A 25,933-nucleotide genomic window follows, 5' to 3' on the forward strand; every position below is an offset into this window, starting at 1 on the left:
TCCTGGAACCAGTGCTGTTTCTGATCTACGTCAACGATCTCCCAAACGTTCCCGCAGGTCCACGTCTACTTTTTGCGGATGACTTGAAATCCTGGAGTTCCAATGCCAGTGCCCTCCAAATGAATGTAGACGCTGCCAAGCAGTGGTTGTTTGACTGGCGTCTTCTGCTGAACGAGGTAAAGTGCGCCCAAATGTCATTTGGAGGAGACTCAGCCAATGACTTTGTTATTCATGGTGAGAAAGGACCAGAAAACATCATGAGGACAGACGCCAAAAAGGAGTTGGGTATCTGGGTCTCCTAAAACTCGTCCTTCTCGCTGCACCATGAGAAATCGGCCCAGAAGGCATTCGCCATTTTATGAACGACTCAACGCACTTTCTCCCGTATTGCTCGCATGGATTTCCAAATACTCTATGGTGCCTAAGTCAGATCACTCCTTGAATACGCCGACCAATTTGTCTACTCAGGACGCACGAAAGACGTCACACTCTTTGAGCGTGTCCAGCGGGCCGCCACGAGAATTGTTACCGGCCTCAAAGCCGTGGACTACGAAACGCGTCTCGCGATGCTTGATCTCTTTCCCCTGGAGTACGGTCGCCACCGAGGGGACCTAGTTCTTACTTACGCCCTGTTTGAACAGAGCATGGCAAACAGGTTTTTCACCGTTAACCCAGCAAACACACGGCGGGGACATAGTAAGATGATGTTCGAACTCAGAGCACATACATCCATTAGACAAATTTTTTTCTCAGTTCGGATAGTAGCTGCGTGGAATGATCTTACTCCGACGGTTGTCCACGCTCCTTCTATAACCCAGTTTAAAGCACTATTAGACATTTGTTTATGTGAATCCTCGCGCTGGCAAGCATACTGTCCTGCGCTGAGAACATAAAGAGCAGTGCTACACCTTTTTTCACTTGTGCCTTTGAGGTGAACGACAGCCACTGACCGACAAGAACAAAACCGACCCGGGGAACTTGGGCATAAGCCTCGATCCTGTGTATCAATCCGTGAATTCGTGAAATCCGGGGTTTTTACTTCCCAAAAATTCTCTCCAAATAAAATTCTGAACAACGCCTCATTTTTCTAGGGTTTTGTTTTCGACAAGCAGATCGACTATACAGCCCTTAAGCAACTTTCTATTTCGAAGATTCTACGGACCTCTGAAGTCCTACACGACCTCACCGGCCAAAAGCGAGAATTATTTGTTTTAACCTTTGAACAAAAACTGCGCTTGTTCACCATGGCACCAGACAAGGACATTCGCCAATTTGTATCATGATTGAAGCGAGTGCTTTGCAAGACACTGGTGATGAAACAGCGGGAGCTCTTCCCTTACCGGAGGCTTCCTGCTCGAAGCTTCATATGATACGAATTCGTGAACTTAAAAAGGAAATTATATGGTATTGCTGCTTAAAACTGTTTCAGGTCTTCCATGTTCTAGCCTCCATCAGTCTATTGAGGTTGAAAGATTATTGCGCGAGAGCGGCCTCCTGAAAATAGAGCGGAAGTGTGACAAATACGATGCTTTACTGGAATATGTGGACTTATGTATCACCGAAAAAGGTTTCAGCGTTTATCTTTGCTGAATTCAGAAATAATTACAGAAGGTGAAATTAAAAACATCGAAAAGGCACTCAAGAGACAAGATGAATTGTTTCAAAATGAGCTCATGCAACACAATGTGATTTTGGCGAAGATACAGAAGGAAATAAACCTAACTAAAGACCAGTATAATAATAAGAAATCGGGACTTGGTAAGAGAGTGTTTAATTCGTAAATGTTTTAGTTAAGAAGCTCTCAGAAATGCAACACATTCAGCAGAGTCGCAGTGAACTCATGTCGAAGTATGAAATTATCAAACGGACGATCGATGACAAACTAGTGGAACATAACAAGTATTGTCTTGAGAGAAACTTACAACATACAATTGAAAAAAATTGGTAAGACTGACTTGTAACTGTTCAGGTTTTGACGACGCGTTAGTTTGCCCGATAGGGTTATTTTGAAACTCTTTTCAACCAAATTTTCAGGTTAATCTGAAAATTTGGTTGCGATACGCTTGGCTGTGGCTACGGTCGGCTAAGTGTAGAAACACATAAAAATTTTGTGCAGCTCAACATCTGATTATACTTTTCTCATGGATTTCAGGGAGCTTTATTTAGTGACTATTGCAGTTTGCTTGTGTTCACCAGGGGAATCAATGGTAATTGCAAAATTCATTCACCTCTGGCCAACTTTGTCCAGATCTAGCCACCAGTGACAGTGTTTACTGCCTTATGTGCCTCCAACTTGTAACGTTTCCATATAATCAGGGTTCTGGAGGTTGTTGTCCGCCAGGAAGTCTACTATCAGCGAGCTTTGTATGACACGTTAATGCTGACTGAGATCTGACATTTGGTTTGGCTAGAGGGGGGTTTATCTGTTCAAATTTTTGCCTACATTGGTTTTGGAGAGGATTGCTTCTGATCACCTTGTGCATTGTGCTGCCCTACAATGCATCGTGTTGCATTGCATTACATTAAGTTGCATTACGTCAGATGACCTCGCATCAAGTTACATTATATGGCACTACATCATGTTATATTGTATTACATTACATTACGTTATTACTAACATCCGGAGATTTGCGCATTATGCAAATGGGACTGATATTCAACCTGACGATACGTTATTGGACCAGAAACCACATCTGGACGTTTCTGCTCTCCCGGTGATTAGCGTGTGATTTTCTCTGTACTGATGCGGATTGTGTGCAATGTCAATAGATTCCCATGGCAATCCGCGGAGGGTTTCTAAGAATCACTTCTTTAATTTTGCACCGACGGAGGACACTTGACGAAATGATATCGCTACTTTTGTCTAGGAAAGATTTCAAGATATAAGAGATGAAGAGTGAGAGATTTATTATAGTGAGGACACTCAGACAAAATTGAGGTCCAACAAAGTGTAGCAGAGACCCTAAAATCGCCTAAGCAGGTGGATGGGCAATCGACTACGAACAAGCTACAAGGTGAAGCTCACCCTCAGTCAGAGTTCGAGGACGTTTGACGATACTACCAATCCGAGGCCGACGAGCGTCAAGTCTGTGGGAGAGGCTATTCTTCTGCTACCAAGAAAAATCTTAGCTTGTATGCAGACAGCGCTAACAAATGAGGACCAGTATTGTGTATGCAAATGTGGAGGATTTGGTTAAGAAACATGATAGATTTGAGAATCGGTTCGCTGGCCCTCTTCAAGCCTGTAGGGTTGACTGGTGGGTGGGTTCGGGACAGTATCTCTAAATCAAATGAAAATGCATGACTGCCATCACTAGGCTTGCGACTAAATTCATTTGATCACTCATTCACTCATTTATATATATATATATATATATTCAGACAGTCAGTCAGTCAGTCAGTCAGTCAGTCAGTCAGTCAGTCAGTCAGTCAGTCAGTCAGTCAGTCAGTCAGTCAGTCAGTCAGTCAGTCAGTCAGTCAGTCAGTCAGTCAGTCAGTCAGTCAGTCAGTCAGTCAGTCAGTCAGTCAGTCAGTCAGTCAGTCAGTCAGTCAGTCAGTCAGTCAGTCAGTCAGTCAGTCAGTCAGTCAGTCAGTCAGTCAGTCAGTCAGTCAGTCAGTCAGTCAGTCAGTCAGTCAGTCAGTCAGTCAGTCAGTCAGTCAGTCAGTCAGTCAGTCAGTCAGTCAGTCAGTCAGTCAGTCAGTCAGTCAGTCAGTCAGTCAGTCAGTCAGTCAGTCAGTCAGTCAGTCAGTCAGTCAGTCAGTCAGTCAGTCAGTCAGTCAGTCAGTCAGTCAGTCAGTCAGTCAGTCAGTCAGTCAGTCAGTCAGTCAGTCAGTCAGTCAGTCAGTCAGTCAGTCAGTCAGTCAAGTAGTCAGTCAGTCAGTCAGTCAGTCAGTCAGTAAACTGAACTTATGCTTCAGTATCTGTGAATAGTCCCAAATTACGTGTGAGGCGGACCACGGACAGTCAATCGGTACGATGGTATTTTTTATTTTATTGGTTGAATTCCCCTATAAGATTCCTCACAGTCGTAATCCATAACTAGCCGGTTCCAAGGGTCAGGCAAATGCCAAATTTGTGCCATATTGAACCACTATAGTCTACCAAAACATGGCTAGACTAAGGCGCTGGTTAGCTGAAGGTTAAGAACATGTTTTTGTTAGTGCCCGAAAAGTGTTCAGTTGCTCAGCATATCACTAGAATGACTTGACACTTCTCGGAAAACCGGAAATCCTGCCTGGGTCTAGTATTCACTAAGACCGGGGAAAGTCCATGCTAACCGGCGCATTAGGGGCCTTTGACATTCAGCAACAATTTAAAACTAAGCGCCCACCTTAGAGAAGCTTGGGCCCTAGAATACTGATAGCATTAATACCAAATGTGTGAAAGAAAGAAGGCTCTGTAGACATCGGTTGCTATTGCGCAGATATCCTGAGATATGCAGGATAAGATGATGTCACCGTGATCTAGAGTTGCTTTTGGGCAAATGTTCAGCAATCTTTCAGGGGGGGTTTCTAAGGTAAATTTCATTGTCAATGGGCAAAATGCTTGGAGCTTATCTATGTGTCGGACACGGACGGTGGAAGACGTACCATTCAACTGAAATATTCGAGGTATAAGAACAGCCATTATTACAGAAACAGCTAACACAATTTGGAAGGTGTAGAAAGTATGAATGCTAAAGGATAAAAAACAACTACAGTGAGTTTTTCTGTGTGAAAGGAAGTCTCAGCGAAGCAAATGATTTACTTTCCTGCAGAATGAAGCCTGATAGGATGCGATGGCAGTTGCCAGCAAGTTTCTTTGCCAGCTCAAAAGCAACCCTTAGTTCTCATAAGGAGCCCAAGTTACCTTAAATGGTGGGGTGTGAACCTATTGAACAAAAGACTTGTGGTTCAAGCCTAACCTCGGCACCTCGACTGCTTTTGTCTGCACTCCGGCAGCCCAACTGTATCTCAGCCATCATACTTCATTCGAGTAGTGTGGTGGTCATACGCAGATACCTTCAAAGCTGAATGGCTGTTATCATGTATGTACCACTCCTGGATTGATTAGCAGTAACAAAAGAACAGATATGCAGCCGATATGTGACTGAGGTAGCCCGAGTTACGTTCCACTTGGACAAGTGAAAAGCTTCTGTGCCTGATAATCTTTACTTGTTTACATATTCCCACCCAAAACCATTTCTTTCTATAAAATTTGATCGATCAAAGGGGGTGACGTGTCTACGGCTGCGTAGAATAAAGTTATCTCAGAGCCTTTTGTGAAGGTCACCGATTAATTTGATTGACGTCTATGAAGAGTGGTCGAGGGAACTCCCGCGGCAGCACGACGCATGGGGCTATAATGGAGCTATAATAGAGCTATGATGAGTAAATCCAGCTCATAAGTTCGTACCTGGGGGCAGTCAAGACCAGTCGAACAAGACTATCAAAAAGGTGCGGTCTTTTATATGACCACAAAGCCGTATTTTCCATTCTTTTGAAAGGTTATTCTATACCCTGCTCAGTAAAATGGATACCTGACCTCCTGGGAGACTGTCATTATTGACTTAGACTGAACGAACTGCTTTCAGTTCGATTACCACCTGAAAGTGTGATACAACACGAAGCAATAATTGAACCTATGCTAAGAATGGAAGGCCTTTTCAGGATACCTTGGAACGGCCGGAAGAGTGTACGACTGTGGTCAAACTAACGATGGCGATAAATAAATATTGCAACCTATCCATTAGCAAAACATTAGAGAAATGTCGTATTCCATAAGAAGATGAAATGTTCTAAGTAATTTTGACATTTTCGACTAAGGTACCATTACTTTCATCTAACATACGATGGACGAACACACGTCCAGGGCCCTGGAAAAGGCTAGTGAATGGTGAAGATCTTGAAGTGGTCAATTAGGCTGTGGAAGAGAGAAACTGAGGCAAAATTGCTGAAAATTTTCATTCGACCTGTCGTGGAGTATGGAGCGCTTACTTTGAGCTGGGACTCAGTGCTGGAACGAACGGAGGCTGGCTAAGGAAATGGAATCGGAACTGAAGCACCTCAGCTACATTGCTCATTACCTCAAGTTTGATTGACTAGACCTGGAAGACACTCTTTTTGCATCATTTCCATCTGTTGTACTGTCACTCTTTCATCTGGCGAAGAAGATGCCTATGGGAAAGCATCAGTACAAATTTCGAAAACAGTTTCCATAGGAGACCACGCCTGTTTTATTTGTAGAAATTCTCCACGGAGAGTATTGCACGGACGCTTTTGGCTGCAGTTCACTAAATAACTACTTGATCAGTCTCGTGAGATAACTGTAAAACCCGAAAACTGAAGGGCGTATAACCTAGGCATCCTTTCATGCTTCTGAACGAACCACATTTTAGCCACCTATAAAAGCACATGAAAGCTGTTATTGTCTTTTGAGCCCTTTGCTTAGGTTATGTTCTCTGTCACGCCACCGACTGACAAATTTCGTTGGTTGCACCCACATTCGAACCAGATATCTACAATTGTCAGTCAGACGTTGCCCTATACATCTTTAATTGGCTGATCCATTCGCCACTGCACATTGAAAATGCCTCTACAGATCTGCCAGATCAACATACCGTCAGCTCCAACACAGTCGATTTTTTGCCTGCCTCGTACAATTTAGGAAGGTCCAAAACTCCAGGTAAACTAATGTCGGATTTGATTTGTTGTGAACTCGTCATGTAGGCGCAGTCCACGAATTTCAATTGAATCCCTCATCTTTCCTCAACATCGATTGGCGAATGTGTTGTACTGATCTAATCTTCATTTGGGGAAGAATATCACCACCGAGAGATCGATACGATGGACGCTCGCGTCGAGTATACACAATAACAACATCACACTAGCTCTAGCGACTACTACGTGGCGACTGTCACGCTGATCGTGACAGGCAGAAAAACTAAACGTTTAGAATAGCCAGAACTGAGCATTTGCTCACGTATGGCCATAAACTAGTCTTGAAAGTCATGAAAGAGAAGAGAAAAAAGTGGGAGGGAAAGGATATGGTGCCATGATTCCAGAAGCACTTCGGAGACCTTACATATCCGGCCATCTGTTGGAATACTAAGGGAAGCCGTGAACGGTAGTTACGTGATCTATCGGCATCCATTAGTAATATGCTTCATTGCGGTTCCAAGTGTACCCAGATTATCCTCTGGATCACATCAAGCAGATTAAACGTAGCAATTTAAGTAGGTATCAGGTTACAAAAATACAGACACATACTGAGAATTCAGCAATAAGGACACATTGAGGCCAATTGATCAGCCGAAACAAACGATAAATAATGTCGGTAATGAGTTTTGTGTTATATCCCCCAGCAATTAGTGCTTCTGGGAAGCCTCTTCGTACAACTCGTATTTGGCCCATTATTTGATCTGGACAAACCAACAATTTTGGGAGCACGCCGCGCATTCAGGCTGTTGGGTTGATAGATATTGAGGTGCAAATATGAATAAACATGGTGTATCTCCCGGTGCCTGATTCTACAAGACTCTACTGGTCTATCTAGCTATGTAACAATAGTTTACGGGGATTACAATTACTTTTGTAAGCAGATGTTTTTTTATTATCGCATTGTTCCGGCTGAGATGTCCTTATTGCCAACGAGCCCAACGTATGCTGAAAAGCCCGGAGGCGTTGTGCAGTTGCTTCATTCTTATCATAAGTGCTCAGCATTGCACACTTGATAGCATAACTGAGAGTTAATCAGTAACACTGCTGTTCAGTCGCTCGTGGCCGAACAGTTAAGCGTTGAACCACTGGAAGAAAGGTTCCCTGTTGGAAACTCCTTGAGTTCCTTGAGATGTGCATTGCTGCTGATTCTCAATAATGATGACACAGATATCCGGTGCTTGCCGAATTTTCAGCATAAACTGACCGCGCTGACAAGATCAAATATCTATCGAAAATTACCAGGTCTCACACCATGGACAGTTCAGTTCAGACATAAATATCGTGGGTTTCTAGAAGTTATGTCGGGCAATTCTTCTCCTTGCTCAACCCTTTGAGGGAATCTCACGATCAATCAACTTTCAAGTGAGTTTTCACCATCAGCTGACATCTTCGAACAAAACATTCCAACGGTCATTCGCTAGAGGTAGAACCTAAACCTAACTTTTTATTAAAATCATATCTATTGACAAATACACTCATTCTCATAACAATTCCATTTTTAAGGGAACCCCTCGTTTATGTGACTGTTCATTTGAGCCTTTCGTAAAAATCAAGTTGATATATAAATGGGTGTGTTGGTCGAAATCGGTCAAATTTGGATTTCCGTGGAACATAAAGTTGAAGGAAACTCGGGGGTTGGACTCACCTGTTGAACCCCAGGAAGGACGAAACCTGTCATGGGATGTCAGAGTCTTCAGCAACCTTGTAAGTAGTTTCCTTTTCTCCAATCAGTTTACTGCTGTCTACTCCAGGATGGATTTTTGAAACATTTCCTTTTGAACACAGATTGGCTATCAGCTACTTGGGTAACGCAGCCAAAATCCTGGCGGGGCGCTGACGCATTAGTAGATTGCCTGAGTATCTTGAAGGTCAGTGAGGGAACAAACATCCAAACGCTTAGTTGTCCTTTTGGTATGACTGAGCGAGCTTTTCATAATTTTTGTAACGGTAGAAAACTAACTGAACTAAAAATGGACCTCTCAATGTTGGATCGTCAATGATGTATCAAGTTTTTTCAACCTAGTTATGTACAAACTAATTGCTAACTATGTATCAACTTGAAAGGGGGACATGATGAGGGGAGAGAGGTTTTGATCCCTAGTTGATGACTTCTTCGGTCCAATTGGGCTGACTTCCACTGGGACAACTGATGGAAGGCACCAGTGTGAGTTCTCCAGAAGAAGTCCCTTTCCCCGGAAAATCCACTAACGTACTCTAGGAGATCCCATGGAGTACATTATATACCAACGTGATACAGCTGATATCACTGATAGTTATTCTACGGTAAATGGATTACAATTTGCCTACTTGAATTTTTTTGCTTTCTCTTAAATGAAGTCTGCAGGAGGAAGTGAAGACTCGCATTGCACAGATGGCCGAAGAATTCCGCATTGCAGCGAAACAGCGTGAAAAACACTGCCAAATCAAAACCCTGTATGCCAACGGTGTACTTTTCCAGCGGTGGTATAAACTTGCGAGAAAATTGCAAAACGCGCAAGGGAAAAACCAATTCCTAAGATTAGCAACCAAAAAGCTGCGCATAGAAATCGACCTATCAGAGAGCATCAAAGTTCAAATGCAGAAGAAATTGATGAAACGGCTAAAAGTAAGTAAAGGTAGTGGATAATGCTCTTTGCTGACCTTGAAATTACAATCAATTTTTTTCTAAGTTTATGCTCAATCCAGATCTTACATTTTGTATTACAGCTCTTACGGACTTCATGTGAAAAAACACACCTTACGGTGAATGACAGTCATCTCACCCTCAAAATAGTGACAACAGAGACGAAAGTGAAATTAGCTGGAATTTCGGTACTGAACTCTCTGAACTGACTTGATGCTGCTCTCTTCTTGGATGGAAAATGGCACTACTATAGTCTCACTTCAAGTTTTTTTTATTAAAGACCGATTCACATCCTGAATCCCTTTCACTCTGAGTAATGTTGTTGCAGCCGTTAAGCCAAACCCAACTCCAGTGTGTGAACCAAACATGCCTTCCCCTCCAAGGCTTGGTTGCATGTTCCACTTCCCCGTTTTTCGGTGATCGAAACTGTAGCAGCTGAAACCAATGTGCCTATGGCACGTTGAATTGAACTGAATAAGTATGCCTACTAGGTTGCTTTTTAAACAGATCTGATACAACTAAAATCAACACTGCAACACACCTATGTTAATCGATGTTTTTCAGTTTTTAGGTCTTCTGTAAGTTATTCATTACTCCTGAGAAGTCGGTCATCAAAAAATGCGTATCGATATGGGCCAAGGTTGTTGACCGGACCACTTTCTCTGTAGGATTGATACACGGCAAATGATGGGGTACGGACTAGAATGATAGATCAGTGATTGTTTTGGACTCTAATTGTGGTCGCACGCATCCTTCTCGGGGCATTTTCTAAAGTACAATAGATGTAGAATAACCATGCAATAAGTTGGAAACCGACAAGGCCATGTAGTGTATTTACAAAAACCAATGAACACCAACAAAATTAACTTTTATGACGGTACTTTACTCCGATATCTCTTTCACTTGTCATGTACGGTCTTGATATGAAACTTGGCAGTTCCCTTTGTGCAAACCAACAGATATCGCTTCACACATGATGCATCTCTTGGTGCATCTTGAACTCACTTCTGGACATTTTCACATTCCGATCTAGACAATGCTGTGACAACCCAGCGTGTGAAAAATATGTATAAATAAATCGTTCAGCTGTAGCACCCTTTGGTTGCCAAACTGCCATTCTACCAGAAGGAAGCACGGGGACCGGGTTACCCAAGCCTAGACAGGAGAAGTTAAGAGGCAGTGATCAGGTTCGAACCACAGACCTTCCGGTCAGTAAATTCGTGCCATAACCACTGAGCCATCTCGCCCCCTCCCAGCATGCACATTCGAGGTAGTGTTTGGAGGTGCGTCATCTAGAAGATTTCGAGATCTTCCGTCTTAATAATCTGATTTTACTTTTCCCACAGGCATTGTTAGTCCAACTGAAGAAATGCAAAATTCAAGAAGAAGCTTACCAAGACTCCCAAGGAAGTTTAAGCACGGAAATTGGTGACGTTAAAACGGTGGATTTGAAGCCAGTTTCGAGAACCATGGAGATGAGGGAACGAAGACAAACTCTTTTCACTAGAATGTGCGCTGAAAAGTAGGTCCTCCGCGAATTTCAGAATATTGGTTTGCCTATCAGGTTGAGCTTACTGTGAAGAGATAACAGAAATGATATTAGTCCCTCAAAATGTGCACACAATAGTAGAAGGCTTCCAATATGAACAAATTCCTTATATCAGTAGCCCAAGGTGTGGATAGTGGAGCCACTTCCCGATTTGAACACAGCTGAAGAGAACGAAAAGGACTGTGGTTAGGACGTCTGTTCAGGTTGCTGGACAACAATAATGTTTCCAGATTTTGGAAAAGTCTGTTAAGTGGACTCCTACCACAAGAAGATTGTTCTGTGTTTTCTAGATGAACGTGGTCCGCGCACAGACAGAACTTTCTGCGAATCCCAACTTTGTTGGACCAAATATGTGTTTTCGGGACTCTCACGAACCCGAAGTATGTCTGACAACACAGTGTCAGTTAGGCTTTGAGTGCCATACGACTCCGGCGAGTCCTCTCGAATTCAAAGTCCCATGAGATTTTCAGGTAGTATATTGATGAGTGATAAGACGTCGCCTACTGAACGGAAGCATCATGCGATCCTGGTACTCTCAGTGGGCACACTACGTTCTCGTTGCATCCGCTACTAGTAAGATGCGTTTTCGAATCAGTCGACCAAAAATAGAAAAATAAACGACCGCTCGCCTGCAGCTACGTATATTGCGTACTTGTTTCTCGGCGTGCATCAGATCTGCTTTCTACAAGCTGCAGGTATAAAGAAACCAGTTTCTGATAGTCCACCAATAAAAAACCCCAGGATGGTGTAGGTTCTGTGGGCACGCTGAGGACAGACAAAGACCTGATGCGGTTAAACGCCGGTCTGTTGGAATTTTACGACAGTGAATCCCTAAGAAAGCTGTGGAATTTCGGGGATTAACATTGTCGAGAGAGAACTGGTGGTGACATTGTTGGCACAAACGTGTGTAGTCGTTCAACCGCAACACCCTTTCGGTGCCCAGCTGCCATGCCACCTGAAAGAAGCACGAGGGCTGAGATACTGTCAGGTTGCCCAAGTCTTGACAGGGGAAGTCGAGACGCAGAGGTCGGGTTCGAATCACAGACCTTCTGGTCAGGAAACTCGCGCTCTAACCAGTGAGCCATCTCGCCCCACAGGCGTGTGTCAAATAAATATTTATCAGTATAGCAGCTGTTCTGAAATGTAGCAGCATCTACCAAGTTTCCGAAGCCAAAGATCGTACGCACAGAACTGTCTCTGGTTGGGATATCAAGAACATTTATTTTGTGCTGTTTCCGGCAAGTTGAAACCGAAAATCAGGCAACGTTATCTTCCATTTTTTAAATAAATTGTACTCATTTTGACCAAACAGTTCTTGTAATACTGTTACGCCAGACTGAGTAAGCTTGACTGTATATTGCCACGTATGTTCAACCTAGTTCACATCAAACTCATGCAACACATACAACCTTTGTCTGCAATCCTATAAGGTCATACAAATCAATAGAATTAAGGGACATTTAGGGAGGTTTAAGGCACCACTGGGCACCACTTATTTGTTTGTGCTCATTGTATTAGCTTTGCCACCTCTTTGAAAAATCGAATAACTCACTCGTGATCCACCTTAACAATGTGAAAAACGTTTCGACCTATTTAATTTGCAACTTAGGTGGATTCGTTTTTTGGGGCCTACTTCCGTCATTTTGTTCTCTTGTTGAAGCACACGAAAAAAGGACTTGCTATTTTCATCATAGAGATTTTCTGTCCATATAGGAGGCTCAGTGTGATAGTGCTGGCACTTAAATTGATTGACTCAAATTTCATTTTTCTTTTGTTGAACTTCCGGGGTTGACGAAATCGTAAATTCTATTGAAGTTTTAAACCACTCTTGGTAAACTTTGGGCACGCGGCAAGATAATTCAGGCTGAAAATCGTGAGTTTAATGTTTGAAACAATTTTACTGACGACGATTGCAGGCATACAAGAATCTGAATAGTTTTCACCGTCTAACTGGAATATTTCTACCCAATCGAAGGTCTCGCAAGTGGGATGATAAAAATAGACGTTTTGAAGTTTTATATACATCAAACATTCAGGCTACGGCAAAGACCAGCGGTCGATGGGGACACTAACTCACCATGATCGGCCTACTGTAAGGAGATTTATGGTTGGAGTTAGCCCTTCCAGTTTATCGGTTATTCGTCGTGGCTAATCGGTGACTGCATCTTATACTAGTCCCTGCACAGCATCGTAATGGTAGGGGCTTGGTTTTTGCCCGTCTCACCCTATGAAAGTTGCTCGACCTTATCTGCTCCAGGCAGGAGACGCTAAAGTATAAAATTTAGGAATTATGGTGGTTTTTACCCACTATTCGTCTTTAACCGGCTTAAAAAATCCTTCAGCTGTAGCGCCGTTTAGGTGACTAACTACCATGCCTTCAGAGGGAAGCATGAGGGCTCGGACACTGCCGGGTTACCCAAGCTAAGTTAAGGGAAGTAGGGAGGCAGTGGCCGGGTTCGAACCACGGACCTTCCGGTCAGCAAATTCGCGTCCTTAACACTGAGCTACCTCGCCCCCCTAACCGGTTTACCTAACCGATTGCCTGGAATGAAATCTATCCGCAGGCGATGTTCGACTCCATCCTCTCCTTTCTCCGTTATTTTCACACAAGGTATTGTTTGGATAACGAACCGAAATGTTATTCCAGTAAATCATCGGTTTTCGATGTGGAACATTCGGGACCTGATTAGATCTTCAAAGATACTTTTTACAGGTTGAGGTGTCCATGATTTTGAACCTTACTCATCTGACTGGAAGCCCATAAAACGTACTTTTTACTTTATGAAAATTGCATAATGAAAAGGTTACCTTAAGTTAAAATGACAAATTATGAGTTTTTGCGCTGCATAATTGAAGACACTTTATTTTATATCATCTCTTGGGTGAGGCGTTTACGGGAGTCATCAGTAATCCTTTATAGCTCGTCCAGAAGCTTTACTCGGCAATGGCTGGAGGACAAAGAAGTTTATGACAAATAATTCGTTTGAGATGGTGATTTGGTCGGAAAAAACCTGGTTATGTCTTGCACTCCATAATGTCATGCTGGGTAGAGAACAGGATCATATTCTTGTGGTGAAATACAATTTGGCGAATATTCTTGCTTTTGTCGTCGCCGATGTGAAAATGCTAACAAGTATATGGTTACTGCTGTAACCTTTACTCGCCGGCCAAGACCGGCCGAAAGGCACTGGGAAGTGCGTCGTTACCCGGCGTATATCCTTGGAATTATCCAGAAATGCGGCATCGCTTCCCATAAGAAACACTATAGAGGTTGGAACGAGCTAAACAAAAGTGACCGCTGTAGAAGACTGCCTGGGATATTTTACCATATAATTTGGCTTTACTGTTCACTTGGATTGCGCAGCTTTATTGAAATAGCTAGCTGTCCATGGTTTAAGAACTTCACTACCATTCTCATAAACGATTCTAGTGAACACGTGAACAGTTATTAAGAAAGCGAATTTTTGATGCCTTTTTCCTATCATCCATCTTGCACTTTTGCACGGCCATATTTAGTTGACCCTAGGGAAGCCTTCATACAACCTCAAAGCTTCGCGGGCACCTAGTTCAGTGACCAGATGGTCCTGAAAGTAATACGGCAGAGAAGTTCTTCTGAAGTTCTCGAGGAATACACTCATTTGCAAATCAATTTGGTTTTCACGGGAGACTCAATTGAATCTCTCGTTTATGATGTCCTCCAGCTGAATGTGCTGCACACAGGCGGCCTCATGATTCATTTGGCACGATATTCGAGATATCGCAGTATATTTTCATAAAGGAAACCAAATTGATTGGCAAATGAGTGTATTTCTCGAAAACAGTCCAATTTGGGTTCAAGTAGACCATAAGGTTGTCGGAAACTCGGGGACTGCGCCTACCTGATGAGCCCCAAGAAGGGCGAAACCGGTCGTGGGCTGTCGAAGAGTTTTCAGCAACCTTGTGAGTAGTTTTCTTCTGAAGTTCTTTTTGGATGTGGAATTCGTTAGGATAATCTGCCAATCCAGCCGGTGGTAGCCTATTGCACGAGGAATCCTAGATCTTTCTTTAATGCTGTTAGAAGATACAGGCATCTTGTTCTTGATTGCCTTCTCTAAAAATGTGAAGTCCGTCTTGCACTCCACTTTTCTGTTTCGTGTATTTTATGGTATGGGGGAGCGTCAAGTGCTGTGTGAAGGAATCTACATATAACTAGTCGAAGATTTTAGCACCCCGGACCCTTCGTGGCTACAGGATACTGTTTCCACCGACCCAGGCTCTTGGTGGTGCATTTTCTTTCCTGATTGCCATAGTTTACGACAGAAACTTGTTCACTCAGGACTGATTTCAGTTCTCGGGTGACCAGACATTTCACATCGATGAAGAACCATGTAAATGCTGGGCTGGGCTGCGCTAAATGGTTCAATTTGCTGATGTGTTCAATTTTCAGGGTTCTATTTTGGTGCACCGCCGTTTATCCCGACCAAAACAACGTTGATTACTTTTTAAATACCTCCGTCTTCAATTGTTTAACGAACAAAAATTTTCAAGTTTCAAATTATCGACACGTGTAACTTTTCATTGCCGATTTTTATGGATAACATCGAGTGACGAGCTTTCGAAAGCAATCACAAGTCAAATAACAGCTACACTTCCATTAAATTTGCCAGACAAAAATGACGCAATACATTAACTGACAAAAGTGGTCATTCTTTTTTGCGTTTCCGAGGGCCGAACTTCAAGAAGCTAAGATGTTGAGCGAACAGCTGAACCAAACACTCTATTCTGAATATGATCAACTAAAGCGGTTGACTTTGGCGAGGGAGAAAATGACATCTTTATTGTTGCTGATGTTTCAATTTTCAGGGTTCTTCTATTTTGGTGCACCGCCGTTTATCCCGACCAAAACAACGTTGATTACTTTTTAAATACCTCCGTCTTCAATTGTTTAACGAACAAAAATTTTCAAGTTTCAAATTATCGACACGTGTAACTTTTCATTGCCGATTTTTATGGATAACATCGAGTGACGAGCTTTCGAAAGCAATCACAAGTCAAATAACAGCTACACTTCCATTAAATTTGCCTGACAAAAATGACGCAATACATTAACTGACAAAAGTGGTCATTCTTTTTTGCGTTTCCGAGGGCCGAACTTCAAGAAGCTAAGATGTTGAGCGAACAGCTGAACCAAACACTCTATTCTGAATATGATCAACTAAAGCGGTTGACTTTGGCGAGGGAGAAAATGACATCTTTATTGACGGAGATGATGAAGGCACTCGCACAGGCGAAAGAGGTTCGTTTTAACTTTCATTCTAGTTCTCATGTTAGTTCAGGAACAGACAGTATTCTCGTACAGTTTGGTTCCTTTTTAGGAGAATAGTATCCCTTCACTCTCTACTCTCTAATCTTTTGTACTATAGATGACCTGTAAACGGTTTCCAGTATATTTTAAACTTCCTGGGCGCACACGTATCGTGTTTACCTTGCAACTGGGGAAAGCTTGGGTACAAGTGACGCCGCCCTTCGTATCTTGCTTGCCATGTTATCTAGGCAGAAGTGCCTAGAACAAAGAACTGGCCGTACCACCTCAGAGGTGGATTTCACTGGGAGTGATCAATTGAGGAACTGAAAACACCTCCCTCCATTACTTGCTATTTAGTGATTCGCGCTGATTCGCAGCGCGGAAGAGTTAGTCCCGTTCAGATTCTTAGTTGCATGAAGTTTCGCATCAAACTGATACTTGCGACGTCAAATGTTATAACTTATGCATGTTTAAAACACAGTTTTGTCTCTCGTTCTCAGCGATTTTTCACTCAGCAATTTTCAGACAACTTGACTTTCTGTACGCATTTGGGCCAATAAGTCCAGCTGGATGTTTAATCTTATAAATAACCTACCGGTTAGTAATCAGTAATTTTAGGGTTTTATCGAATATTCAACATGGAAATTGTGGTAAATTCCCTGAAGCTTAGTCTCAGAACAGTTTTAGCCCTTGTCTTGATCGATCTTTCTAAACCATACCCACGGAAGATTATTTGCGTTTCTTGGAACCGAGAACATCGTCATAATCCCAGTTGTGACCAGGTTCCAAGAGTAGCATTATGCAAAAGGGAAATGCGCCTGCAGGCTACCTCCCACGAAAGGAGCTTGGTTTTCTTTTTGACTACACACTAGATCGCATTATCACGAGGAATAAGACGGTGGATCACCACCTGTTCAACATTCTGAGTGTGTTTGAAATGTGGCAACAGTGCACGGAGAGAGCGTGATGCAGTAATGTACGAAGGCTGAAAGTTAGTCCTGATGAGAAATAAATGGTATTCGAAAAATGTCTTGTTCAGCGTTTGTACGGTGTAATGTTGTCTGCGTCAATAATATGAGTTACTTAGAGTAGATTTACTGAGGGCACTAAATCCAGTGTCTTCTCGAATGGCGTATAACTACTTCATTTCTCGAATTTGCATTTTCTTCAGACCGTCGAACTGATTACAAGGAATAATAAAACTAGAGATTTTTAGCTATCAGATTATTGTACTTAACTGATGTAAGTGAATGATGCTCCAGTGCATCAGTGCTTGCGCACTTTTCCAGTTTTAACTACTTATGTAATGGAAGTAGCATCTGAAGGTTCAACTCGATTTCGCTGTGATAATAGGTGCGAAATATCGGTGTTGAACATTAATGTCACGTTGTTTATGATGATGCTGATGATGATCATGATGATGATGATGATGGTGATGATGATGATGACGATGAGGATGATGATGGTGACGATGATGATGATGATGATGATGATGATGATGATGATGATGATGATGATGATGATGATGATGATGATGATGTGCTCGCATGGGATAAGAGCAGATCATTTTTCATGTGCGCTGTACAAAAGTAGATTTTCAACTGCTGCATTATTTAAAGGATGTTTTTTCCGTCATCCTAGGTGAAATGACAAAGCTATGCTGTCGATTCATTTGATAAGAAGGTGCTGCGTGCCGTACTCACTGAATGTGACTGGAAGCTAAAAGTATTTGGTATGCGTGGGAAGTGCCTGGTGTGGAGATGATAGGCGTATATTATTAGAACTGGCAAGTTTTGCTTCTCTCAATCGACCTTCGTCCTCCGAAGCGAGGAACCTACTTTTTGGAAACCACGGTTTGTTGATTCTGTGATGAAATGACTGCGTAGGACAGGCATGCGTTTGAATGCGGTAGATGAGAACTAGTGATTCCCTACTCGGGCAGCAGGGAGAGCAATGAAAGTATAACGTACCATCGCATTTTCGTTGCTAAGCTGAGTTTCCAGTTCAAAAGCAACACGCAAGGCCGTTGGATATTACGAATGCTCACACGTACACGTACGCTTTCAACTTGATGGTGTTTTCATCCACAGATGCAAGCACAAGTCAGCGTAACGTCGCAATTACGATAAAGTTACGAGGACGCGTAGCGCTAGCAAAATAAATTTTGACCAGTATCGATGAAGCTGGGTGATAACCGCCATTGGACTGACGACATAACTAGCTCTGTAGCGAAAAGCGCATCAATACAGTGATGCTTGTTGGGCAAGCTCATTGTATCGGGACGGGATTGTACACTCCTTCTATCATGTGATGATGTTTTGTGAATTTTCTTAGTTTCCAAGGCTTAGTTTTCGAAATTAGAGAGTTTCCCCTTGTTCGACAGTCTTCCTCTAGTGAACTACTCTTACGAAGAGGAAGATGCCCCAGATTGTAGTGTCTTCGTGTTTGGGGCATTGTCATAGATTTGACCACTGTAATCAGGTCAGATCAAATTGGATAATGAACTCAGAATGGCTCAGTAGTTAAAGGTTGAGTTAGAACCCGACCTGTTCTCGCCTGCCCCTGTCTAGTTTTGGTCAAACTGTCAGGACCTCGGTCCTCGTGCTTCCTTCGTGTGATATGGCAGCCAAGCACAGATTAATTGGTTGTTGGGGGGACTCGAAAGGCAGTTGTAACACTCTTACAGAGGTTAAAGCAAAATGTGCGTCGTATAACACCTACGTTGCGATAAGGATGAATTTAACCTTGTTGAGGACGGAGCTGCTGATACTGATGATGGGGGTGATGATAAGGATGAGGGTGGTTATCTTTCAACTCTACGACCTACCACTGTGTGACTGGACCTTGTCTTTAAGTTTATCTTTGACCTCTGAATTTCTTCCGCAGTTATTTGAATCTAACAAGGCTATTGCCGATTCAGAAGGAAGCATTCGGAAGCAACGACTATTAGCTGTATTTTTCGCCCTTCTCTACATGACCAACCGACTTTGCGGGTCAGTGACACCCAACAAACTCGGAATAGCCAGAGTATCGAGACAAATGTTTGTAACTCATTTTTCTTCCGATTCCGGCGTGTCGTTGGCGAAGAGAAGGAGCGAACGGTAAGTCAGGAATCAGTGTATCTTCTAGTTACTTGTTTTTACCAACAAATCTACATAGTTTATAGTGTTTGGATAATTAATCGCTATTTTAGGAAAGGATTGGATTAATTTGCACAATGAGCAAGTTAAGTGGCTGAAAATCCACAACTTCATGTTTACTGTGAACTTCAGCAATCCTTTCGAAGAAAGCTGTCACTAGAAAAGCAGCTGCTTGACGAGCGCGTTTCGATTGATGATTCTGGGGAGACTGGGTGGCGTTCAACAGAGGACGTTGAGCCAAACTGAGCCGATGCTTCACATGCATGAGGCGAGTTCTGACGATGTCTTTCGTGTGCTTGACCTTGCGGTCACGTCAGAAGGTAGCAGGTGCCCAAACATTCAACTGAAACGTGAGCAGAATGGGACTATCACCGTTGTCCGCAACGAATTTGCAAATCGAAGGATGGCTGACAAAAGAACAGTCGTGAAGCGGTACCTTATTCTTGCTGTTGATAGTGAGCACACTATCAAGTTGAACTTCAACCTTATGGTCACAAAATGTCCCTAGGGTAACACTCGCTTCCGCGTAGTGGTTTTAGGTTTCGCTTCTGAGAAGCACAAGGCATGATATCACCGTAGACGAACTGATAGTGAGTATCAAGTTGAACTTCAACCTTATGGTCACAAAATGTCCCTAGGGTAACACTCGCTTCCGCGTAGTGGTTTTAGGTTTCGTTTCGCTGAAGCACAAGGCATGATATCACCGTAGACGAACTGATATCTGGACATGCGTAGGCGAACGGAAAACAGGAATATTCGTCTACGATCGTCAGTAGATATTTGTTTCGAGTCGTCGAAGGCAGTGGTCCCTTAAAGTCAATGCTTAAGCGTTCAAACGTTTGTGTGGCTTTAATGAGGGTACCGCCAGATGACTTGAAGAAACGTGGTTTTAGTTCCGCACACACTTGACACTGCTTAATGACGAGTCGGATATCCTCTAGGGAGAATGGTAGATTCTTGGCACGAACGAAATGCATCATGCGTGTTGCTCCAGGATGACACAGGGTTGTGTGTAAGCGTTTTAGATCCAGGTTAGATGAAGTGTTCGCACAGACACTTCGAGAAAGCGTGTCAGCAGCTTTGTTTTCTATGCCTGGTCTGTAGGTAACGTCAAAAGAAAAAGGCGACAACTCCATCCGCCACCGTTGGATTTTGTCATTTTTTATTTTCCCTTTTTGTTGTGTTGAGTACATGAATGCAACGGATCGCTGATCAGTTATAATTTTGAAATGGGTCCCGAGTAGGTAATGCCTCCATTTGCGCACTGCTTCGACAATTGCGCAGGCTTCTTTCTCAATAGCGGAATGGTGTTTTTCGCTGGCAGACAGTGTACGTGAGAAGAATGCGACCGGTCTGCCATCTTGATTGAGTGTAGCAGAAATCGCGACATCAGATGCATCAGTTTCGAGCACCAAAGGTATTCTCGGGTCGATAGTGACCAAGGCTGCATCCATCAACTCCTTTTTCAAACTTTCAAATGCTTTCATAACAGATTCAGGGACAGGAAAGGTTGTATTGTGAGTGATTGGGTAGATCTTATCCGAGAAACGGCTTATCCAACGAGAATAGTACGCGAACAATCCTACCACTCGTTGTTGAGACTTGATGTCGTTCGGAACGGGCAGTTCTTGCAATACCTTGAAGCGTTCAGGGTCTGGTTTGATGATACCTTCAGTAATTTCATAGCCGAGGAGTCTGAGCTTAGTGGTGGAAATCGTGCTTTTATCGTGATTTAACTGAAGGCCGTACTTTTGTGCTACGGTGAGGAAAAGCTGGAGGTTTCGATCATGTTCTTCTTGATTCTTTCCACAAATGGTAACATTATCCACATACGCATATGTCCCGGTAAGTTGTTCGGCGCGTATTATGTCATCCATTACCCTTTGAAAACAGGCTACCCCATTCGTTACTCCGAAAGGTATTCGACGGAACTGATAGAGGTTGTTGCAAGCCTCAAAAGCCGTGTAGATTCTGTCGCTTTCTTTAATGGGTATCTGATAATACGCACTTTCAAGATCAAGCGTGCTGAAAATACGATATTGAGCTATTTTAGTACTTAAATCTTCAAGTCTGGGGAGCGGATAAGCGTCTAGTTGCGTAAATCGGTTTATAGTTTGACTATAGTCAACCACCATTCGCTTCTTCTGTCGTTCATTTGTCGTGACGAGCACTTGCGCTCTCCATGGGGACTTCGAGGGTTCAATGATGTGTTGGTCAAGTAAACGCTTTACTTCAGAAGCAATGAAGGCCTCGTCGTCTGCAGAATGTCGCCTGGACTTTATGGCGATTGGCTTGCACCTTGGGTCAATATGCTCGAACAAAGTGGGAGGTTCAATTTTGGCAGCAATTAGGCCACAAAGGGAAAAAGAAGGTTTGTCACCGTTGAATGAGATTTCCAGGGACTTATGAAGCTTAAGAAAGTCATGCCCTAGCAAAATATCTGCACAGAGGTCACGTAATACTGAAAACTTGAAAGAGGGATACTTGTTTTGTTTGTGTTGCAACGTTAAAAAGCAATGTCCAAGAGTAAAGCTTTTGTGCTGGATAGATGCCAAAGTTATCTCAGATGACGATGGTAGTACAGACCACTTGTTACGACGGACTACCTTTTCGGAAATGAAACTTTCTGAGCTACCAGTATCAACAAGAGCTCGAAGCGGGACACCATTGGCTTTCACATCGGTGACTGCTTCTTTTAGACACTCAGGAGCCGCTGCAGTGACGCAAGATAGCGCACTTGAAACAGATGAGGTGTTCCGCGGACCAGTAGATCTGCATACCTTTTGAAAATGCCCTTTCTTCCCACAGTTTTTGCAGGTCGCATCTTTAGCGGGGCATTTATATCTCGGGTGACGAGCATAGCCACAGAAGAAACATGAAGACCCCACACTGGCAGCAGTCGCCTGCTCGTGCGATGACGTTTGAGAACGTGGGGACTTTGGCGGGTCGTTCGATACGGTGGCACAGGGAAGTTGAGTGTTCGGCAAAAACGACAACGACTGTTTTTGCGCTAGTTCGAGGGACTTTGCATGGTCGTACGCGGTTTTAAAATCCAGCGACTTATGTTCCAGCAGTCTCTGGCGTATAGTATTGGAATAAAGTCCGCTAATAAACGCATCTCGCAACGCTTCATCGGTATGCTGTTCTGCACTGACGGCTGTAAAGCGGCAGTCTGGCAATAAACTGCGAAGCTTCTGCACAAACTGATCAAGGTTCTGAGCTCCGTCCTGTTTACAAGTGTTCAAAAGATGCCGTGCAAAAACTTCATTTTTCGGCTGTACGTAAATTTCTCGCAAGGTTTCGATGGCTGATTCATAGTCTTTGCAGTCTTTGATGAATCGGTAAACACTAGGGGAGACGTAATTGAACAAGGTTTTCAGTTTATCTGGTGAATGAGAACCGATTGACTCTAGGAAGTTTGTGAAAGTACAAAACCAATGCTCCCAGGTATCTGCCGAGTCTTGAGTATTGGGGTCGGTATCGAATCGTTCAGGACGTAAGAATCGATCCATTGTTCGAAGAAAACTTTTTTGGATGAATAAATTGTTGTGTACGACGAGGGTCGGAGTGCAACGACAATCAGAATGACAATGGAAAAGACTGAGGGCCCGAAAGCTAGGCTTTATTCATCCAAAACTTTGACACTGAGAGCTGAAAACGGAAGAAAGTGATTTAGCAATAAATGATGAAACGTTTGAAAAACAGAGCAAATATATAAGAAATGCCAAGATAAAATCTGTCCGTCACCGTGTCCTGAGCTTGAGTCCGGCCAGGTTTACAAATTAAGGTGGTACAGTCCTGCTGACCACGTCTCACCCTGACCTACGGCTCCGATCTGCTCAATTAAGTGTTGCTCATATGTGTGTACACTTCGATTTCGGTTGTTTTTTCTCAGAGCAGTAGGTTTCATTTTGTAGTCTCCCCACTCTATCCACTTATTTCCACCATTGAATACCGTGTTATTTAATTTAGTTGGTGACGTGGTTGCTTACGTCACAAGCGGGTAGTGGCATAGAGGAGGATGCCAGGCTGTAAGTTATTCTTTGCAAATCGAGGATAATCTCAAGCTCCAGCAGTTGTGAAATAGTTTTAAATGTGAACTTAGATTCATTCGGACAGAGAAACCCTGTTTTTGGACAGTTTAACAGCCATTTCTGCGTTCACTTGAGTTCCAAATCTAAAGGTAGTTTTTCCTTGCGTTCTCTAAATTCTAAGGGAGGGGGCAGTCGTTTTGGGGGAGAGGAATAAGTTGTTTCCCGAGGAACAACCATGTGAACTGACTAAATAGGTGGACATGATCTCCACAGAGAAAGATTTTGTAGCAATCCAACGAAATACTTGATGTGGACGCTGTTAGAGACTGCTCACTCTTGGAAATTCCACGCCGGTATCAGTATGTTCTAACTAGCATAACACATTCGATTGAATCTATCCACGTGGTCACTTTTAGGGTCTTTCTCTGAAAATGAGGCTTGGGTTCGTCGATTCTTACACTGTTTTATTTGAAGTGGTCATACATAACCCATCCTCCTTACTGGCACAAAGGTGACTCGTCACATAAAATACTACCATCAACTCAGAGGATTTCAACATTTTATTAGGGTACTCTTTCCACAGCAACGAGTGCGGCAAGGGCACTTTACATATGGATGTGCGTTCTGCCCATCTGAAGTTGCGACCATGAACCTCACATACTCTGCTTAATTACTGAATGGTGAATTGCTGGAAAGTAGAAAGCACAGTGGGAAAGATCCAGTTATTCACTACGCACAGGCCATAGATATAAGTCCCGTCAGTTAGTGAGTCAGGTTTTATATCCATAATGTATAATATACCATATTTCTACAGTCCCGGCTGCTATTCACAATGCGCTTCGACTTAAATTCTGTTTATTACAGAATCTATCCGTTTTTTCAGACCGTCACGGCCACTTCAGTTGGGATCCGGTATATCGAACGTGAACACGTCTGGGAATGAAACTAGGTCGCTTATTGGTCAGTTGTCAAAGAACTCCCAGAGACTGATAGGCAAACACTTGGGGCTTTCAACATCATCCGTTGGTGTCCAAGCCACACCAGCATGGTTACGGCGAACAATGAACGCACTGGAGGAAATTCTGGGGGAACCGGAAGCATGTGCTTCGGAAAAATTGACATCGAGTAAACGACGGCCTTGGTTAGAGATCGACTGTAACATTTGTGGACAGTTGTTCAGTGTACCGGAAACCTAATCTCGGACATCAGTGCACTTGGATTTTTCGGACCTGAGATAAAGAACAATTTCTATCTGTGTCAGTAAGACTTTTATTAACCTCTTCAAAGGTATTTTCCTACGTTTATCAGTCAGTCTCATTTTCAGACATGTTCTACTTTCAAGCGGTTTGAAAAGACTACTTCAGTGCTCACAGACTTCCGATTTTCTTTCTACTCCCTAAGGATATGAAGAAACATCGAGTAAAGCCTGTTCCCATCAACAAGCTATATTCATTCAATAGTTCTGTGTGTTATTCCTTATAAACACATCATCCAAGTGTTTTGGAAGGAGCGCACAAGCTGAACTCAGCCTCGCTGGCTGAACACAAAAGACCGGTTCTTTGATCATTGCCTCAAATAAATAAGTGAACGACTGATAGGTATTAGGTGACAGAAAAATTGGTAAACCAACTAGTGGTAACCCATGCCGAAATACCGTCGACCGAGACGAGTGTTATTCCCCTTGCCTCCTTCAGAATGGCGCCAACCGCGAGGTGGACAGCACATGGCTTGGCAGAAGGGCGTGAAAGAGATCACGAGGAGTTTGGGTGTTTTTTGGTGTTACACGGCCTCCAGGATGGGTTCCCCGTGACGCCGCCTGTGCTTGGCTGGAGATGTTGCAAGAAATGGCAGCTAGTCGATATCAGTGTCGTTTGTGCTGTCAGTTTCTTTTCAGATTGCCTGATTGAGTGGTTTCGGGTGTAGGCACCTCGGAACGCTTGACATAGGCCAGCACTAGGTTCCCTTCCTCACCCACTCCTTTAGTATAATTATATACATATATATGTATACATATATACACATATATATATGTGATGATTTAAGTCGTTGGTACATGCGTTAAAGCTTACAGCTAACTCGATAAAAATTCCATCAGGTTATTTAGGTTTGGTGAAGAAACACGGATACATAACTTTTGTGGGACACTTGGAGTTGCCTCAGGTTCTTGCACTGAAGGGCCTATGGAACCACAGAGTAAAACCGCTTCTACAGTCGTCTTGTATACGCGACCTTCCACCTTCAGTAAATTTTGGTTCTGACGCCGTAACTGATGCAGTTTCGCCAACGACCCCTTAGTTATCCGCGCACTTACTTCATCTGTTATTTTACAGTCACGACACGGCTTATGCGGCACAAGGGAATAAAAAACTTGAAGTAGGGCTTTGCACTTTGAAGGCGTAACACGCTTGTCGAAAAATGGGATGATCTCCGATATTTTGGTTAAAACAATTTGTGCGGACATATAATTGTCGAACAACATAACTGTGTCATCCGCATGATCCAAACCCGCCAATCTTTCTTCAGATGTGATCTTGATACTTAAATTCACGATCCCTTGGTGTTTGCACTCATAACGATGTCAGCAGTAAAAACGAACAAAAAGGG

The 25,933-nt window shown here is 43.1% G+C and overlaps 2 protein-coding genes across 2 annotated transcripts; one reads left to right on the forward strand and one right to left on the reverse strand.

Annotated features, from left to right (window-relative positions):
- Positions 1 to 1,279: 1,279 nt before the first annotated feature.
- T265_01301 (hypothetical protein) lies at positions 1,280 to 24,759 on the forward strand (the record flags this gene model as incomplete). The annotated part of the gene is made up of 9 exons (XM_009165307.1): positions 1,280 to 1,404; positions 1,446 to 1,567; positions 1,609 to 1,758; positions 1,791 to 1,944; positions 9,037 to 9,304; positions 10,669 to 10,844; positions 15,996 to 16,146; positions 19,042 to 19,256; positions 24,213 to 24,759. The coding sequence occupies 9 exons, from the start codon at positions 1,280 to 1,282 to the stop codon at positions 24,523 to 24,525; spliced, it is 1,674 nt and encodes a 557-aa protein (XP_009163571.1).
- Positions 9,654 to 13,526, reverse strand: T265_01302 (hypothetical protein; the record flags this gene model as incomplete). The annotated part of the gene is made up of 3 exons (XM_009165308.1): positions 9,654 to 9,772; positions 11,734 to 12,068; positions 13,402 to 13,526. 3 exons carry the CDS (start codon positions 13,524 to 13,526, stop codon positions 9,654 to 9,656), a joined length of 579 nt encoding a protein of 192 aa, XP_009163572.1.
- Positions 24,760 to 25,933: the final 1,174 nt, after the last annotated feature.

This window comes from Opisthorchis viverrini (genome assembly GCF_000715545.1).
Source record: "Opisthorchis viverrini unplaced genomic scaffold opera_v5_14, whole genome shotgun sequence".
NCBI lineage: Eukaryota > Metazoa > Platyhelminthes > Trematoda > Opisthorchiida > Opisthorchiidae > Opisthorchis > Opisthorchis viverrini.